At 40.9% G+C, this 18989-nt stretch overlaps 1 protein-coding gene across 5 annotated transcripts in view; it reads left to right on the plus strand.

Annotated features, from left to right (window-relative positions):
• Nucleotides 1-18989, plus strand: part of IFT140 (intraflagellar transport 140) — a 78927-nt gene that overhangs the window by 11981 nt on the left and 47957 nt on the right. For 3 of the 5 annotated variants that reach the window (XM_064672403.1, XM_064672402.1, XM_064672401.1), the window contains exons 5-16: nucleotides 463-605; nucleotides 4247-4422; nucleotides 5514-5605; nucleotides 6732-6838; nucleotides 8042-8190; nucleotides 10314-10517; nucleotides 10901-10973; nucleotides 12123-12214; nucleotides 13042-13169; nucleotides 14706-14823; nucleotides 15277-15404; nucleotides 17748-17898. In XM_064672403.1, the coding sequence (XP_064528473.1) occupies nucleotides 463-605; nucleotides 4247-4422; nucleotides 5514-5605; nucleotides 6732-6838; nucleotides 8042-8190; nucleotides 10314-10517; nucleotides 10901-10973; nucleotides 12123-12214; nucleotides 13042-13169; nucleotides 14706-14823; nucleotides 15277-15404; nucleotides 17748-17898 (1561 nt within the window). The remainder of the gene's footprint in view (nucleotides 1-462; nucleotides 606-4246; nucleotides 4423-5513; nucleotides 5606-6731; nucleotides 6839-8041; nucleotides 8191-10313; nucleotides 10518-10900; nucleotides 10974-12122; nucleotides 12215-13041; nucleotides 13170-14705; nucleotides 14824-15276; nucleotides 15405-17747; nucleotides 17899-18989) is intronic. The other 2 variants (XM_064672406.1, XM_064672405.1) reach the window with 1 other exon arrangement.

An 18989-nucleotide genomic window follows, 5' to 3' on the forward strand; every position in this document is an offset into this window, starting at 1 on the left:
TGTCCATACCTTCTATCTGTTGCTGTTAACTCTTCTGTCTTTAGTTCTAATGAGCAGTGTTGCTGATCGTGAAAAGCACACTGGAAACATGATTATTATTGAAGTATTGGCAAAAATAATTAAATTAAAAGTCAGTTCTTAAACATTATTATTTCTTTCTTCTCCAAGCAAGAAATAGGAAACAGCTCTAGTAAAAAAGAAGAGTTTTCCTTGCCTGGGCTCTTCTGTTTCATATCTCTGTAAAAATAATAATGCTTATGGAAAAAAAAGGTGAAACAATGCAAATGAAAATTAATATTAAAATTTTTTTTGTATCTTTTTGAGTTTGCCCTTTTTCCAATCAGTGTATGAAACATCTTTTTTCTTTTTATACAATACAATTAGTCAACTAGGCATCCATTCTTTGAGACTGAAACTACTCTGTTCTGTAAGGAATTGGAATTGAAGTATCTCTGTTTGCAGGGACTTTGTACAGCTGGCAAAAGCAGCTGTGAGTGGTGATGAGAAGGCCTTGGATATGTTTAACTGGAGGAAAGCTGGAAAGGGATCACCTCTGAAAATGGCAGTCCAGGAAGAACTCTCCTTCTTTATCACTTTGACAGATGGTAAGAGCAAAACCACTTTTCCAGTCTGCTGGAACATTTCCTTAAAGCTTCAAAGTAGCTCAGTGCATAATAGTTCTGTTTTCGTATATCTAACATCTGGAGTGTATCCATATATCCATCATGTTCATATATTCAACAGGGTAGAGTATTCATAGGAGTTGCAGAATGTTTGGTGGTAAGAAGAAATTAATAAAATTATTTAAATCTTACCATCTTCAGGGTGGTCCTGTCCACAAGGACACCAGAGGTATTGGGTTAGTCAGGTTCCTGAAGAAGTGAGCACAAGGAAAACCATCTCTAACACAAGTGTAGATAAAATTAGCGGTTGTCAGCACTTTGTCCAAACCTTCAAAATAATGTGTGTGTCGTGAGGTGTTTTTATCTATAAATAGGCAAATGCTGCTAAAACATACCTCCTAAAATAAATTCTGAATTTGCTTTTTCATGTTTTTCTCATTCTTTGAAATGATGCTTCAGTCTAAGACAGCAAAAATAGTCTGAGAATCTGTTCTGTTAATTTTCTCCCTAATATCATCTCTTCCTGGTCTTTTCCTCTTTGTGGTCTTTTCCTCTCCCTTTTAGTCTTCTGGGTACTAGTTTGCCCCAAGCAATTTTCTTCTCACCCCATTGTTCTCCTGATGCCTTCTCTCTCTAACCTGCTCATTGTGAACTGGAGATAGAATGTGTGTGACAGGTAGCACAATGAGTATGTTTCTGGCAGGTGATTTGAGTATATAGTCCTCTTGATTCAAGTGTAACTACTCTGAAGACATTTCAGTTACACTGGTTCTGCAGCTCAGTTACAGTGTGATTCAGTGTTTTATCAAGAATGACACCCCCCGTTTACACCAGTACAGCTGGCAGGAGTGGCATGGGCCAGCTGCGTGGTTGGAAAAGGCTTACAGAGCACTTCTCAAAGGTACAAGGAGAGAAGGAAGCTTTGAGCAGCTGTGCCTGTTCCATCCTCACCTTCAAAGCCGCTGTTTTGGTGGTGCAGAGCCCCATCTAGGGTCAGGCTGTGCATCCTGCAGGTGCTGTCCTTGCTTGGGCCTCTTTGCCGCACTTCTCAAATTTCAGCCAAGTGGCACTGTTCTTTTGAGCAGCCGCATTGGCTAGGTTGGTTTGGGCATGTGTTTTGGACGCAGTTCTTAATCTGGTTATTGATTTACCATAACTCCCAAATGTCCTGAGAAGGACTTGGGGGTGTTGGTGGGTGAGAGGCTGGACATGCCTTGTCTGTGTGTGCTGGGATGCAGAAACCCTCCATGTCCTGCACTGATCCCACAGCGTGGGCAGCAGGGGAGGGGGGGATCCTGCCCTCTGCCCCCTGAGGTGAGACCCCACCTGCAGAGCTGTGTCGGGTCTGGGATCCTCAGCACAGGAAGGACATGGAACTGCTGGAGCGAGTCCAGAGGAAGCCACAGTGATGATCAGAGGGTTGGAGCCCCTCTGCTCTGGAGCCAGGCTGGGACAGCTGGGGGTGTTCACCCAGAGAAGAGAAGGCTCCTGGGAGACCTGAGAGCCCCTTCCAGGCCCTGAAGGGGCTCCAGGAGAGCTGGAGAGGGACTTGGGACAAGGGATGGAGGGCCAGGACAAGGGGGAATGGCTTCCCACTGCCAGAGTGCAGGGATAGATGAGATATTGGGAAGAAATTGTTGGCTGTGAGGGTGGTGAGGCCCTGGCACAGGTTGGCCAGAGAAGCTGTGGCTGCCCCATCCCTGGAAGAGTTTGAGGCCAGGTTGGACAGGGCTTGGAGCAACCTGGGATAGCGGAAGGTGTCCCTGCCCATGACAGGTGGGTTGAAAAGAGATGAGCTTTACAGTCCCTTCCAACCCAAACCATTTTGTGGTTTAACAAGATGAAATTATCTGTGCAGTGTTTTATGTCAGGGAGAAAATAAAGCAGTGTGACAGGACTTTAATTTTTTTTTTTTATATGACTGGAGTGTAGAGGATGGTAATGTATTTGCAAGATTTTTGGAAATCTAAACATTCTTTTAATTAGATACATCATATTGTTCCTTGGGTACAACATTTTAGCATGGATCCTTAATGTTCATTTTTATACATTTGCATTTTCTGCTTCAGCTTTTGGGGGAAGATACTATTTAATTTCGCAGGGTTTTTTTGATTTGCACTGTTTTAAAATATCACCCTCGTATAATATCATGATTTGCTAAGACATTATGTGGGTGTGGCATGAGATCTGTCAGGTTTCAATTACATTGGTTTGGGTGATTTTTGTAATACCGCTTGCAAACAACCATGTAGGGGTTTTCACTGCCTAAACCTGGGCATGCAGTGGGCCGAGGCCAGTTGTATGAGGTTCAGTAAGGCCAAGTGCTGGGTTCTGCACTTGAGTCCAACAACCTCGCGGAGCTCCAGGCCTGGGACAGAGTGGCTGGAAAGTGCCCAGCAGGAAAGAACCTGAGGGTGCTGGTCAGCAGTGGCTGAACATGAGCCAGATGTGCCCAGGTGGGCAAGAAGGCCAATGGCCCCTGGGCTGTATCAGAAGGTCCAAGGCAGTGCCCATCCCTGTGCTGGCACTGCTGAGGCACCTCCAGCCCTGGGGGCAGTTCTGGGCCCCTCAGACAAGAGACATTGAGGGGCTGGAGTGTGTCCAGGGAAGGGAACAGAACTGGGAAGGGGCTGGAGCAGCAGGAGGGAGCTGGGGGTGCTCAGCCTGAAGAAAAGGAGGCTTGGGGGGACCTTCTGGCTCTGCAACTCCCTGACAGGGAGCCCTGTGTCAGGCTCTGCTCCCAGGGAACAAGGGACAGGAGGAGAGAAAACAGTGTCAAGTTGTGCCAGGGCAGGTTTAAGTTGGATATTTGGGACATTTTTTTCCCTGAAAGGGTAGTCAGGCACTGGCACAGGCTGCCCAGGGCAGTGGTGGAGTCAACATGCCCTGAAATGTGCCACTTCATGGTAGGGTTTAGTGGGCATGGTGGTACTTGGTTGAAGGTTGGACTTGATGATGTTGGAGGTCTTTTCCAACCTTAATGATTCTGTGATTCTATGATTTATAAAATAGTACAACTTAATGATTCTGTGATTCTATGATTTATAGAATAGTACAACTTAATGATTCTGTGATTCTATGATTTATAGAATAGTACAACTTAATGAAATGATAGTGGCTTTTAAAATGTTGATGGGTGCCGTAGTTGCTGTTGTCAGTGTTCTTAGAAAGACACAATCCCATTTGCCAGTGAAATTAATGGATTAAAGCTGAATTTGATGTGTGGTGCAGTGTTTCTAAACAATGGAGAACTTCAGGTCTGCAGTTTTCTGTCATCTAAACTCTGCTGTAAATTGGACCAATTCTTAGCTGCCATTCTTCTTTCACATATTATTTCTAAGACTGAAGATTTCAGAAGCCATCTTTCATGCAGAAAGTTTGCTTGTAGTTTAAAATTATTATTATTGGATTTCCTAAATAGGGAAAAATAAGCTTTAGTTTATTGTTCCTGTCGGCTGTCATAGTCTGTATCATGAGACAAACTATAAGACAAAAGAATTGTTGGGTTTTTTACCTTTTCAGCACTTGTGGAATGTTTTGTTAAGATAGAAAGCAGCAACTTTGGGTTTTGTAGCTAAAAGCTTTTGACTAAAAGCTGTACCTTGTTTGTGTGTGTGCTGCAGGTTCTGTGCACTACGTGAATGAGAAAGGAAAGACAAGACAGGTGTTGTCCACTGACAGTCTGGTCCGAAAGCTCCTGTTGCTGGAGGAAAGAGATGTTTTACTTATAATAACAGAGAACCTGCAGTTGTCCTTGTATGCACTTACCCCTGAGGGAGAGGCAGAAGAGCTCATGAAGGTAAGAGTCACACTACAGGGTAAAGTTGCAATATTTATTCTTTGTAAGTATTTGTTTTTGTTTTGTTTTGTTTTTTGATTATCACTATTTTGCCTACAATTGAATGAACTGTCATTTTTGTTTCTCAGATAATACCTTGGTGAACAAACAAAAATATGCTCATTTAAAAGTGGAATAGGGTGATCTGTTAATGAACTTGGAAAGATGGTTTTTTGACTCTGTGATCTTGTCTTCCTATTTTTTCATAATTTTCTTTCATTTTGATCCTATCTTAATCCTTTTACACTTCATTGCCTTTTCATAGTGAATTGGAGAAAAATTGGAAATTCCAGTATAATCAAATATTTGTTAAGTATGTTGTGAATAAATAGTCAATCTGTGTCCTCAGAGATTTGGAGCTTACCTGTCTTTCAGTACCTCCTCTGGGTGACACTGCCTTTGTCTGCACATCTGAAAGATGGTGTCGTTTTACATGCCTCAAAAGGCGAGGCAGCTTTCGAAAAATTAAAGCCCAGTAATCACAGAATCACAAATAATAATGTAGTGACCCAAAAATTATTTGGGGCAAAAAAGGGCAAAAAGCAAACAAACCTCTTCCAGGATTTATAATCTCCTTGCCTCAAATAAAATACTGCACTGTTACAGAATGCTGCTTGTGGGTGGAACCCAAACCTTCACCTTCCTAGGATGTTTTTTCCTCTTTATCTAAGATAGAAAAAGACTGGACACTTGTGTATTACAGGAGTGTCCACCTCTTATTGATCATTACTTGTGTTTGACTAGAAGTAAGATTTAGTATTTCACATTTTAAAGCAATCTTTATCAAGTTCTAAGAGAAGACCTAGTGCAAGAGTGAAAACCTACTCCTTACCTACTTAATTAACCCACTGCAAGGTTTCTTTTATTAAATTTATACATCACATCTTGATGCACTTAGTGGTGATCACTATTAGTCTGTCTGAACTGACAGATGGGTCGAGTTACTCTTACATCTTAACTTTTTAGCCAAACTATGCAGTTCAGATGCTTACTGTCCTTCAGTGTGTTCCTCCCACCTTCTGTAAATTTATTTATGTGCTTATGGTTAACAGGTGAAGTTAAGTGGGAAGACTGCTCATTCTGCAGACATCATTCTGATAGACCATAGCCTGGTTGTTACAGCGCTAGGTGAGACAGTCATCAGGTAAGAACCCTCGTTTGAAAGTTTTCTGGATGCCCCTGACAAGGGCCAGCTGAAAGGTTTACAGTCTGAACTGAATATTTTGCTGAAATGTTGGTTGTGGGTTTTTTTACCAATAATGAAAAACTCCCAATATTTCCTATTTTTTTCCTCAAAATAAATAGAGAAATTGAATGAAAAATCTGTTTCCTTGAGGACACAAACTGATTCTATATGGCCTGCTTTCTCTCTAAGGTATTTTATATTGTTAGGCAGTGCTACCCAAATCTGTTCCTTCCTTGAGTGCTGTTATTGATTTCTTCTAAAAACAGACCCACCTGGGGGTTTTGCAGCCATTTAGCTGCTCTTACCATTGTTCCTGTCTGATCCTTAGGATACTCATAGCATCAGCAACTGGAAAAAAGTGCTTACTTTTCAGGTCATTTCTCTGTTACTGTAATATAAGACAAGTAATTAAGTTTCTCCTGTCCCTAATACTTTAAAGTACCTATGTTGCTTTGCCGTGCTGTTATGTTACTGTGTTCTGTAGTTTTACCCTTTTGGATCGTTTTAAAATATTTTCTCCCTGTCTTTACTATGACTTGCTGTACCTGTTTCCTCTAACTTTTTGGAGGGTGGGAGTGTTCCATTAACATTACTAGCTCCCTATCTGCTACTATCAGACAGGATCTTCTGTTAATTTTATGAGAATATAATAAAGACCGAGTATCAAGAAGGAATATGTTTTATGGCAGTGTTTAGTTCTAGAAAATAAATCCTGGAATCCGAAGGACTGGTGGCTAACCAAGGGATATTCTTAAAATAGGGGAGGAAGCATAAGTAGGGAGGAGGAAAATTGCAACTAGCCCTCATTTTTTTTCTTTTTTTCTTAAAGCTGATTTTGCTTCTGATACCTTTCTTCATAGTAGAATATCCCAAAATGTGCTGCAGATTAAAAAGTCAAAGGAAAAGGATTGTTAAGAAATTCACATTCCAGAGGCAGCTGCTGACAATTTAATTTTAAAAATTGCATGATCTGGGTATTAGGGAAATAGCAAATTCATGTCATGTACAGCATCCTATTGAACTGTGTTTAGCAAGACACTTGGAAGGAAAAGCATTATTAACACTCTTGTTTTGTGTGCCTTAGGTTCTGGGATTTGGACCGAGATGAGAACTATGTGCTCTCCCCGGATGTGCAATTTGGCTTTGAAGGAGGAGAATGTATTAACTGCGTGTCTTACTGCAGTGCTAAAGGTGAGAAATAACATGGGACCTGTGATCTCTTGGTCCTAATCCTTGTCAAACCTCAGCCTTCCATGCCCTGGAGTCATTTCAGTATATTTTCCTTGCGACTGAGGGTCTCGGTGGCAGCATGTGATGTAGAAGGTTTTAGTTTGGATCAGAAATGTGCCTTTGAAGGTGCAGGGAGATCATTCGATACTCCACCACACCTTAACTTGCTGTGGAGTTGTCTCATGGCACACAAGCTGGATTCCCTTTGGTACTCCTGGAGTACTCCTAATGCACTCCAGTGTGTTTGGGGCATTCAGCCGACAAGCCCACACTACAGCTAATGCAAAGGAGAGCTCACCAGCATGTAATGTGTGGATGCCAGGTCTCAAAAATGGATCTTTTCTACAGAGCTACTCTTGTGCATCACCTGGTTTGCCAGTGCAGGCACAGCTGCTATCTCCTGGAATGGTTTTCAGTGGTCACTTGCCCATGGTGACTAAAAACCAGCTATTCAAAAATAAACACGGGCTGTATGCGGAGCAGCTGAGGGCACCAGTTTTGTTCAGCTGGAGAAGAGGAGACTGAGGTCAGACCTCATCAGGGTCTGCAGCTTCCTCACAAGGGGCAGTGGAGGGGCAGCTCCGACCTCTGCTCTGTGTAACCAGGGACAGGACACAAGGGAACGGCTGGAGTTGTGTCAGGGGAAGGTTAAATTGGATCTCAGGAAAAGGTTCCTCCCCCAGAGGGTGGTTGGGCACTGAACAGGCTCCCCAGGGCAGTGGTCTTGGTCCCAAGGCTGCCAGAACTCAAGGAGCATTTGGACAATGCTCTCAGGGACATGGTGGGATTGTTGGGGTGTCCTGTGTAGAGCCAAGAGCTGGACCCAATGATCCTTGTGGGTCCCTTCCACCTGAGGATATTCTATGGTTCTGTATTCTAATAAATGGTTAAAATGAAGTCATTGTAAAAGATAACTTCATCTGGTAGCTTAAAAAGTGCACCTTGTGATGCACTTTTCCAATGGAACTTCCACAACAATGGAACTTCTCCCATTGTTTCTCCAGAAAGATTCCCCAGTCCAGGACTAGGATTTTGGTTTGCAGTGAGTAAGGCAAAAAATGGTTCTGTGCAAGGTGGATTCTCAGTACCCCAGAACTGGAGTTGGCTGCCTGTTACATTGTCTAACGTGGGTTTGTTTTCCTGAGGTGTGTTTGTGAATGGCAGGTCTCCTGGCAGCTGGAACGAGCAAAGGGAGGGTAGCGATGTGGAGGAAAACAGCAGGATCTGACCAGAGCACATGGGCTTTGGAGGGCAAGGAGAAGTGGAAGTTCCAGGCATCCACAGAACTTGAGGGAAATGTCACTCAGATAAAGGTAAGAAAGGAAAGAGCTTCCTTGAATGTTGGTGGGACTTCACAACAGTTGGATGAATAGAGCACCTTTGTGAAACAGATGAACACAATCATTCTCATAAGGATATGTGTCCCACCACAGGTTGGTCCTCCTTAGGAGGAAAAACCATGAAAATCAAGTAACTTTTAAAATTGCAATGGGCAGAAATATTCCCTGTTTGTAGCTAGTCTCTCCATCATGTGTCTCATCGACAAACCCTTTGGATTCAGCACCCTGGAGTCATCTTCTGGAAAAGAGAGGTTGTCAGGAATGTCAATTTTACATAAATTTATAAAATAACAAGCAGGAAAAGCTGACTAAATGCATACTTTTATTCATCAATAATTTCCTTCTTTTCGTCAATTTCTCAACATAAAGTTTGCTCTTACTGGTAGTTATGAAAAATAAAAGGATGTATTTACAACCAAATATTTTTTTGGTGAGAAGATGGGCCATCTAGAATGGAATGCTATGTTTTTACACACCAAATGGTATTTCCAGCTGCTTTTTCATCAGAAAAACATTTCTTGTTTGCCAGATAATTTTATAATGTGTGATAGTGTCAGACTAGATGGGAATAATAAATTTACTCTTACAAATTTGTAAACCAAATGCTTTAAACCATCTCTACTGCTATTTGCACTATTTTTAATGCTGAAGGCTGTAACAAGATACAGCATTATAATATATTTTAACCCATCGCCTGTTAAGTGTCAGGGTTCAGCATTTTTATTTATTTGGAATATTTTCACTTGTCACAGTGAGGTTAAACACTGTCATTCTATACCTATTAGCATTTTGATGTATGCAGAAGAGAAATGCTGAGTATAACAATCACGAATTTAACTTGAAAAAGTTTTATATTGATAAACAGCTTTTTTAACCACCACCATTCTACTAAAAGGCAAAGCTTGTGCTTTAGATTCTCCAGCATTTTTGTTGTTGGGGTTTTATACCATATTAACTCTTTTCAATTTTAGAGTGTTTCTATTATACTTTATATCATTCTGTTGCTGGTTTCATATGTGAGAACAATCCCCATTATTTTTCATAAGAAAAGAAAATCAAACAAATGTATTTGGTGCCTTTCAAGAGAAAGTAATTTCATATTTGTTATTATTCTGTTTCCACGTAAGAGTGAAAAGTATTTAAAAAGCAATGGGAGTCCATAACACAGTCCTGCTTACAAAGTTAAACCAGAAGTGCTGTGAAAATAGAGAATCCAAGTGTTTTATGAACATGCTTCAGTAACAAAAGGTCCAGGATATAGGAAATAGTGTGTGCCATGAATAATATCTCATACCTCTGCTAATAAGTTGAGGGAAGGGAAGAAATATAGGTGTTTCTTGCCCATTTGAGCCTTCGTATCCAGATAACAGGATACGAAGCACTGTCCAGAAATAGCACCTTGTTCCCAATGTTTGGGAGCATAAACAAAAGCATTGCCAAACAATTGTCAACAAGCACAGTGGGTTTATCTCATCAAGCTGTCTTTAATTATGGAAACTCTAGATTATTTTTGTTGTAAGGAGGGCAATGAAGATGATGAAGGGCCTTGATTTGAAGCCATGCGAGGACACTGAGGGCCCTTGGTGTGTTCAGCTGGAGAAATGGAGACTGAGGGGAGACCTCACTGCAGTTCCAACTTCCTGGGGAGGGGCAGAGGAGGGGCAGGCCCTGAGCTCTGCTCTCTGGGGACCAGGGACAGGACCCAGGGAATGGTCTGGAGTTGTGTCATGGGAGCTTTGGGTTGGATATTAGAAAGAGTTATTAAACCCTTTAAATACATGATGCTCTCTTGCAGCAGTAAATGTAAGGTGGTGCAATAGTATCTTAAAAAAAGAAGCGGTTTTAATTTAAAAACCAGCTCCTCTACTTAGACGAAGGGAGTCTGAGTAGCTGGATAACAAGCATAATAGTTTGAATCTGTAATAATTCCTAGTCATTGCCTATAGCTGTATTTAGATAGTAGAATTTCATGTATGTATAAAAATGTTTATTTATTTATTTGTGTCCTTCCCTATGTCATCTCCTTGGGGACATTGCTGTGACTGTTCAAGACCATAGATGAAATGGTGTGTTTTTTCTTTCCCCGTTCTGTACAGTGGGGCTCCCGAAAAAACCTGCTGGCAGTGAACAGCCTGAGCTCTGTGGTGATCCTCAGCGAACAGGCCATGTCGGCGCATTTTCATCAGCAGGTGGCTGTGGTTCAGGTGTCTCCCAGCCTCTTCAATGTGACCACCTTCAGCACAGGAGCCACGCACAGCCTCCGTGTCGATATGAACGTTAATGGAGTCTTTGCTACTAAGGTTAATTGTTTTTTTGTTTTGTTTTGTTTTCATTTATTTGCTTAATCAGTTGCCCAGTTCAGTGTATAGAGATGAAACATTCTAAGTCTTTAAGATAAACTTTCTTTGATGTTCAGCTTAGTGTGTTATGGAGGTAGTGTTGTAATGGTAGCAATGGTGCTGTGGTGGAGCTGGTTTTTCAGATAGCACAGGGACTCAGGAATTCTTGAGGTGCTGACCAGAACCCAGAGAACTTCTGGATTACCAAAAGCCTTCCAGCCCAATGTACAGAGGAACTAGTAAATGGTGGCTATGTGGAGTTCTTGCTGTGTTATTGTGTACATTCCTGTATGTTTCCAAAGGAACTGAATGTACACATTCATTTGGTGTTTTGTTTGTTCTAGGATGCTCTAGTATTCTGGAATGGGAAGCAGGTGACTGTCTTTGAGTGTTCAGGAGATACCTTCAGAAGTGCAGGTAAGACTTAAAACACTGGTCAGAGTTGAAATGATTCTTTTCCTGCAGAGTTATATGTTCTCTTCATTCATGGTAGTTAATGGACTGTAGTCATAGAATCATAGAAGAGTTTGGGTTGGGGGGGACTTTAAAGCTCATGTCGTTCCAACCCCCCTGCCCTGGGCAGGGACACCTTCCTCTAGACTGGCAAAAAATTCAAGGCTTGAGGAAACAAACTTCTATCTGATGTAGCTAAATTACATTGTACAGGGCCTTGCACGAAACATGATATGAGGATAGAACTGCTTTCTTTTGGTTTTGTTTTTTTTTTTTAAAGTGCATCATTCCAACATTTGATCAAGAACAGAATTTTTTCTTGTTTTTGTACCTGTGGCTCCTGTTGCCTTTACAGATAGGACATGTCAATGGCTATTGAAGGCTTTTCCACTTTGCTTGGGGGAAAGTGTCATCAAGGTTTCATAGCACTTACATAAGAACTGGGAAGAAGGGTTTTAGTCCCAGCTCTCAGGAAAAGTTGTCCCATAAATTTCTGTATATAGAGCTAAGTAAATTATTTTTTAAGTGATTAATTCTCCCTAATTATTTCTGCCTTGAGTAATAAGTGATGCAGAATTCCATCAATCCCATCCAAAATCTTGAGGTTCGTCTTTTAAGAACCGTCAACTGTTTTCTGCTAAGTGCCTTATCTTGTCTACATTTACTCCTTTGTAAATAATTTTCCATGCTGAATCACTGTGTTATTACCACCACAGTCCCAACAATCTGTACCACTCCTGAAGTGATTGCAAAGCCATAGATTCCGTTGTCCCTCTTCAGTTGCAGTTTGATGAAGGAAGGAGTGAATTCTCTTACCAGAATCTCACATGGCACTTGCCTTTCTCTTTCTTTCACTCCCCATATCAATTCTTTGCCCTTCCTCTCCCATTTGTTTCCACGGAGAGTGTACAAACACAGTGGGAGCTCCAGGTGTTGAATGTAGTGGCAGAATGGAAGAAGGTGGCAACACCAAGGAGTTTGGAAATCAGTACAAACTGACAGATTGGAAAAGGGATTTGGTGCAAGACAGTGGAAATTGAGTGCTTTAAGTTATTTTTTCCCTTTTTATGGAACCTATTTATTGTAATGATGGCTTTATTGTGATTGTCCCAGGCTCTTTTCTTTGTGACTCTCCAGTTCTGTCCGTGCATGGAGAAAGTCTGTACACAGTGGAGCCATATCGGGTTCAGGTCCGCACCTGGCAGGTAAGGGCTGAGGAAACAGTGAAGGGACAAATATGCCTTATTGTTTTCAAAGATTGGTGTTAGAACTTAAATTTTAAGTGGGTGATCTTTCCAAATCTATTAACTCTACCTATGTCATAGAAAAAATACATTGAGTATTTCAGCAGAAAGATCTTTGACATTTTGTGTTCTTTAAAAAGTCTGTCACTTTGAACACTACTGCACTGTAACTAAGAAGTATTTACAGACTTCAAGAGGATCAAAATTGCATGCAGGTTGAATATGTATATGGATATTACTGACAGGAAGATGAACATACTGAGTATTCTTACAAGATAATGAAAAATACTCTCTGCACATTTTGTGTGTTCTGCAAAATCTTTTGCTGAACCTTTGCAGCCTCTGCTAATCTGTGAGAACCAGAAAGAGAAATCTAATTATCAGTTTTATGATACCTCATTTTATTTAGGAAATAAATATTGTATTTTAGAATAGGTGTGATTTATCACATAAATATAATGTATTTATTTTTGCAGCTTTGTATTTAAGGACCTTCAGAGACCATTACTTATATATCCCTCTCAGTTGGAAAAGGTTGCGTTATTGAAGAGGAAATTATTGCAGAAGGACGTGTTTTAAATTTAGACTGTTTTTGAGGCTACGTGCATACCTGAAACACAGATTGCATTTGCAGGGATTGTGTATGAGTGTGTGTGTGTAGTTTCTCCACCTTCCTGGGAGCGATTTGCCTAACACAGAAGTTCAGCAGTTCGTAACTTAATTTGGTGATAAGTCCCTTCTAGTGAGGCTGTGGCCACACAAACCTGGTGCTACATGTTTCTTCCTAGGGCACAGTTAAGCAGCTGCTGGTGTTCTCGGAAGCAGAGGGCAGTCCATGCCTCCTGGATGTCTGTGGGAATTTCCTGGCTGTGGGAACCGATTTGGCTCACTTGAAAATCTTTGATCTCTCGCGCAGGTATTAATAAGGCAGTTAAAAATAATCTGTTTATAGTTGAGCATACATCTTGTGTGGAATCTTTAGCTGATTTTGATCTGATGAAAAGCGACAGCCCCTTTGAATCTTGAAACAATACATGCAGCCTATGGGAGCTGATGGCCTATTTCCAAAGCAAGGGAAGAGCCATGGAATAATTAGACAAGTCATGGGATGATGATGATGATTATTATTTTAAAAAGAGAATACAGTGAGCTATATTTCTGTGGATTTAAAAGTTGGTGGAAAATTTATGGAAGATCAAGGCAAGGATGCCCCACGTTTCTTCTAACGACTCGAACAAGAATTTAATCTCAGAAGAGTTGAACTAAAGAAACTCCATATCTCCTCATAAATCAGAAAACTTGTTTCAGTGAATCTGTGGAGAAAGTGAACCAATAACCAAACACTCTGTTCTTCTTCCTGCTTATGTTTAGAAAGAAGTTTACCTGACTTTTTTCAAACTTTACTGTGCTCGTTTGCTGACAAACATGAAAAAGATATGTACTGACATGACCTTCAGTTAGAAAATTTAGCTACTAATAACAAATGTAATTTTGAAAAGCTGAAAAACCTGAAGACAAATAGATTTTGTTCTTCCTTGCATGCTGTCACCAGAGGAATGCTAATGGCTAGTTAGTTACCCACTGGAAACTACCTGGGTTAGGATCACATGGATTCCACCTGGGAAACTGCTTAAAGGTTACTGGATTTGGGCAGGTTGTAACTAGCACAAATATTGGATTATGATGTTGGATAGTGGAGAAAAAGTAGCTTCACTCCTGCATGCTGTGTGAAATTTTTGTGTTTGATACTGAAAATAGAAATGATGACAGTATAGCACTCTTTAATTTCAAAGCACCATAGTTGGCCTAGAACGAATGAGAGGTCTAAACATGTAACCTAACAATGTTATTTCTGCAGAATCAAAGTGATTTTTTTCATGGAATTGTATTATAGGTCTAAATTGCTGTCACTTCAAATTACTGTCACTTTTTTGTCATACTCTTTTGTTTCATGAGATTTGTCCTTTGTTGCTGACTGACTGCTGGGTTTGCATCTATACCAGCATTAAGATTCTTTTGAGATAAGAAAATATATAAATACCCCCCCAATGACATTTCTTTACTCCTGCTCCACGATGTGCTTTCCATACACAGAACTTTCATGTGATGGGCTCTATTCAACATTTGTAGTACTTCTGTAGGAAAAGCAGGCCTCTGAATTCAGAACTCTGGTCAGGTGTTCTTGCTGTATAGCCCTATTTTGGGAGTCCTGTAGAAGCACTTGAGTTTATTTTTGCTGATTCATTGAGAAAAGAATGTCCATTAACTTATTCCTGAAGGAAAGGCAGTGGCAGCAGTCCTCTGGAGAGGAAGCTGGAGTCTGGGGCAGTGGTGTCATACAGTGGAAATAGTTTGTTTTTAAAAGTCTTACCCATAATTCATGAAATGTTTTGGCTGACGCATATTACCAGTTGCTTGCCACCATATGATTGAAGTTTATTCCCTCCCCCAGAGAGGCAAAAGTGCACTGCAACAGCAAGGACTTATCCCAGCTGCTCCCTGGCCGTGGAGGCATCGCATCTGTCAAGTGCAATGCTAATGGCAGCAAAGTCAGCATCCTGGTCAGCAAGGTGAGGCACAGCTCTTCACCCACCACCTGGGACCTGCCCTGTTCACACTCTGGTGCAGGTCATGATTACTGAGGACTCAAGATTCACTTCTCAGAAACAAACCTACATGGTCCTTGCAGTGTATTGAGTTGTGTCATGAAGTGTCGTGTCCCAGCGTGTAAATAAACACTAAAATTAAGGTCTCTTAAGGCTTTGTACCTGTAGTGGGAACAACCCAGAAAAGGAAGGAGTATTTTAGTTAAGAAAGTTGCTTTGTAGCATTTCAAAGAAATCCAAGGCTGACTTGATGGAATAGAAAAACAGCCAGAAGTTTTCTGGTATTTCTTCCTGAGAATGTCCTTGTGTGATTACCAGTAAAGAAAGTTGAAAGCATGAAGCGGATGAGGTAAGCATACCTTTTTTTTCCTTTGTGACTTGAATGCTTCGGGAACTTTTTGTTTTCCCTTCTTATAGGCAGATGGGAACATCGATTCCAAGATCTGTTTCTATGATGTTGAAATGGACAAAGTTACGCTCTTTGATTTCAGTGCTGAACAGGGAGATGGTGGAGAGAAGCTTTCTGCTGGACAAGGCATTGGAAAGTAAGGAGCTTTTATTTCAAAAAGCTTTAATGGTGGATTTAAGATGGGAATCTGCCCTGTGAAGACAAGCACACTTTGATACTGACATTGCTCTGTCTTGTGTAGGAGCTTGTATGAATTTAATTATTTTATTTCTAGAGAACTAATGAAAGGTGGTGCATTGTATGTCCATCAGGCTGCATCCCTGTCTGTTCCAATACCGTGAGCTAGGGAGTGTTAGACGAAGATATTAGAAAGCAAACTCAAAATAAGGAGGAGGAGGCAATTCTTCAGCCAACATGCAGCTAAGCTAAGGAGCTCCTTGCCAAAGGAAGTTAGAGGTGATGAAGGAAGGGCTCATGGAGGTATTGGAGAAATTCACAAAAGAGAAATGCAGGGAGAATTATTAGCTATGTGGAATCCATGTCTGGCTCAAGAGGTCTCTAAGGGGAGGGTGATTGAGTGTAGGGGGGGTATGTGCAAGGTATTGCATGACTGGAATTAGGATCCAAATCTTAAAGTAAAGAAAAATCTTGGAAAGCTACTCTTCCTTGAAGAGTTTACATGATAGGAACTGAAAAGAGGACATTTTGAAGGTCTTTGTTGGAAAAAAATATTTTTAAAGGGCAGTAAGGGATGTTTTTGTATGGGTAAAAACTCACGAAATATCTAGAACTGACACCTTTGTGTTCATGCAAATTGTTCTGTGGGAAATGCAAAGCTAGAAATCCTAGGAGCACAATGCAATGAATTAGGAATTCTTGTGGAAGGACAGTGGAATGTTAGGGTACAAATTCCCATCTGGTTTTAAGGTAATTTTTCTGACTGTATTTTTCTTAAGAAAAAAACAGCATTGGAGTAGGTGGATTGCTTTTTTAGCAACTCTCTGCTATGGGTATTACAAGCGAAAAAAAGGAATTACTCGTCTTAGCACTGAAAACTCAGCTCATCAAAAACTAAGGCCAATGCAAATTTAGGGTCTTATGTCTTGGTCAGTTATGCAACAGTGTAGTGTATGAGTAGTGAGGAAGTTGTTTCCAAGTGCAATATGTTGTGTAGCCCAACAGAGGCCGTCCCAAGCCAGTACTACTGGTTCACTGCTGTTTGAGCATCAGTGTGAATAATCCATTTATCTGCACTTCATTTTAGAGGTTCTTCAAATCAGAGCGAGTAAACTCACCAGGAAGTCATAATAATCTCTGCCTCTTCTGCTTCTCTTTCCCTCCTCCTGAGGCAAAATCTAAACAGTCCAAGCTTTTTTACACAAATACTGTTTTTCAGTTTGCAAGTTATTTATTTTGAATTATGTGGCAGAGAAAGGACTTTGAATATTTCTGCACCTCTTTGAATCTTTTAATTTGCCTTCCAGCCCTATTCCAATCCTCCCCACAAAGTTCAGCCCTCAGTGGTGACAACAAATGAGAAAATATTTTGATGATGTCTATGGTTTCTCTTATAAAAATGTGACACCTCTCAATATTCTGTATTTCTTCAGAAGAACACTAAGCCATTGCTAAAATAGTCTGATTCTGTTTGTCTGGAGTCTTGGCATGGCTGGCACTGAAGTAGTATTGAAATGCCCCAAGGAGGCAATAAGATGTTATTATTTAAACTACAGCCAGAGAGTGGCTTTCCCAAGGCTGCAGGGGTTGTCCTGGTGCTTAATGTGCTTTGGAATTCTTCACCCACAGCAGCCAGGTGGGGGTTGGTACCTTCTCCTGGGTAACAATAAACAGGCCTCAAGTTGTGCCAGGGAAGATTTAGATTGGATATTGGGGAAAATTTCTTCAGGGGAAAAGTTGTCAGGCATTGGAACAGGCTGCCCAGGGCAGTGGTGGTGAACACATCCCTGGAAGTGTTCAAAAAATGTGTGGATGAGGTATTTGGGGATGTGGTTTAGTGGTGAACATGGTGGTGGTGCTGGGTTGATGGTTGGACTTGGTGATTTTAGAGGGCTTTTCCAACCGTAATGATTCCATGATTCTAAGGCCGAGCTGAGGTAGCCCCTGTGCTACAGCACCTACAGCAGCAGCAGTCACTGAGATGGATTGTTTGAAGGATGTTCAAGTGTTTCTGTAGGACCTAGAGTCTCAGGGGAGGCAGATTTTGGGTGCCTCTTTATATTTGTGGCAGTACCAGCTTTTTCCTCACAGAGATGTAGAAAAAATATGTCCCGAAGCCATGGTCAGTGTACACAGACCAAACTAACAGTGTCATGGCCATGTGTAAAGTGTCAGGAGGCAGGAATATGTATCTGGTTAATGCTGTAATGCAGAGAATAAATAACATGCTTTATTTACACTCGTGCACTGATAGGGCTGGAATTATTTTGTCTCCCTTTCTACATTTTTTCTTATCTCTTAGTAGGTCTGTATTGGAGTATCCGGAGCTGCACAGTCACATCCCTGTTTGCCATTTCTGGGACCAGAGTGAACCAAGGCTTTTTGTATGTGAAGCAGTTCCTGAAACGGGACTCCAGTCTTCAGACCAGAAGAAAAACCAGACTGAGGGCACGGTACGGTCTTTCTTATTTATTTTATCTTGCTTTATGTGGAGTTCTCCCTCCAAGTAATCAAGTCCTTGGATTTGTTTTAGGATGTGGGAGAGGGTAGTACACATTATCTGGAACAAAAATAAGTGGTGAAACCCTGTGTTTGGTGTCTGTGCTTCAGGCACTGTATGGCAGCTCTCTGGTTTGGCCCCAGCTTGCACACGGTGAAGAGGAAAAAGAGGGGATTCCTTATCTCTGCTAGAATTTTGGGGATAGCCATAATGTAAGCTTGTATCCGGAGCACTGCTTTTCAGGTGACATTATTGGGTGGACTGATAATCTAGAAGGTTTTAAATTAAAAAAAAAATGCTGGTTTTATATCTTGAGTCTACTTTTAGCAGCAAGAATGAATTTGGTAGAATAACAGGGATACTACTGTTAAGTGAACAGAGAAATATGCTCTTTCCACCCAGTCCTTCCCATCTTCTGCTTTTCTGGACAGACATTGGACATTTTTAAGACTCCCCAAATTATCTGTTATGGTCTCTTTTACATTAGAAAAAAGATTTCATTTTTATTGATCAGAAGTGATCTAATCAAAGATTTCTTTTATCACACCAAGAATTCTTCCCCTCTTCCCCTGCTACTGTGCTTGTAGAGGTCCTTACCTCTTTGTACAGAACTTCCTGTCCTGCATAAATATTCCGTTGATTTGAAATGCCCATGTTGATCTCAAGTTTTGTGATTCGTGCATTATTTTAATTAAACCTCTTAAAATTAGAAATAGAAAGTTCTTTGTGTCTTTTTATTGGTTGAAATAACCTTAGAAAGATCATGAGAAGATGGGGAGTAGTGGAATAGGGATGTCTCAAAAGGCCTGGGTGAGGTCTTCTAGCCAGAGGAGAACACTTTAACCTAATATTCCTCGTGTAAAAAACTTTAAATGTTTGACTTCTACATATAGTTGAAAAATAAGAAGATAGAAAAGGAATGCAACTTTTTGGCCCTTATTCAACAGAACTTTTTACTGTCTACTTATGCTTTAAGAAATGAGAAGTCTGATTAACTTCTGTTGGAAATAAATGTATTACTTTGGCTTGAGTCAGGTCAATATT

The sequence above is a fragment of the Pseudopipra pipra genome, chromosome 16 (assembly GCF_036250125.1).
Source record: "Pseudopipra pipra isolate bDixPip1 chromosome 16, bDixPip1.hap1, whole genome shotgun sequence".
Taxonomy (NCBI): domain Eukaryota; kingdom Metazoa; phylum Chordata; class Aves; order Passeriformes; family Pipridae; genus Pseudopipra; species Pseudopipra pipra.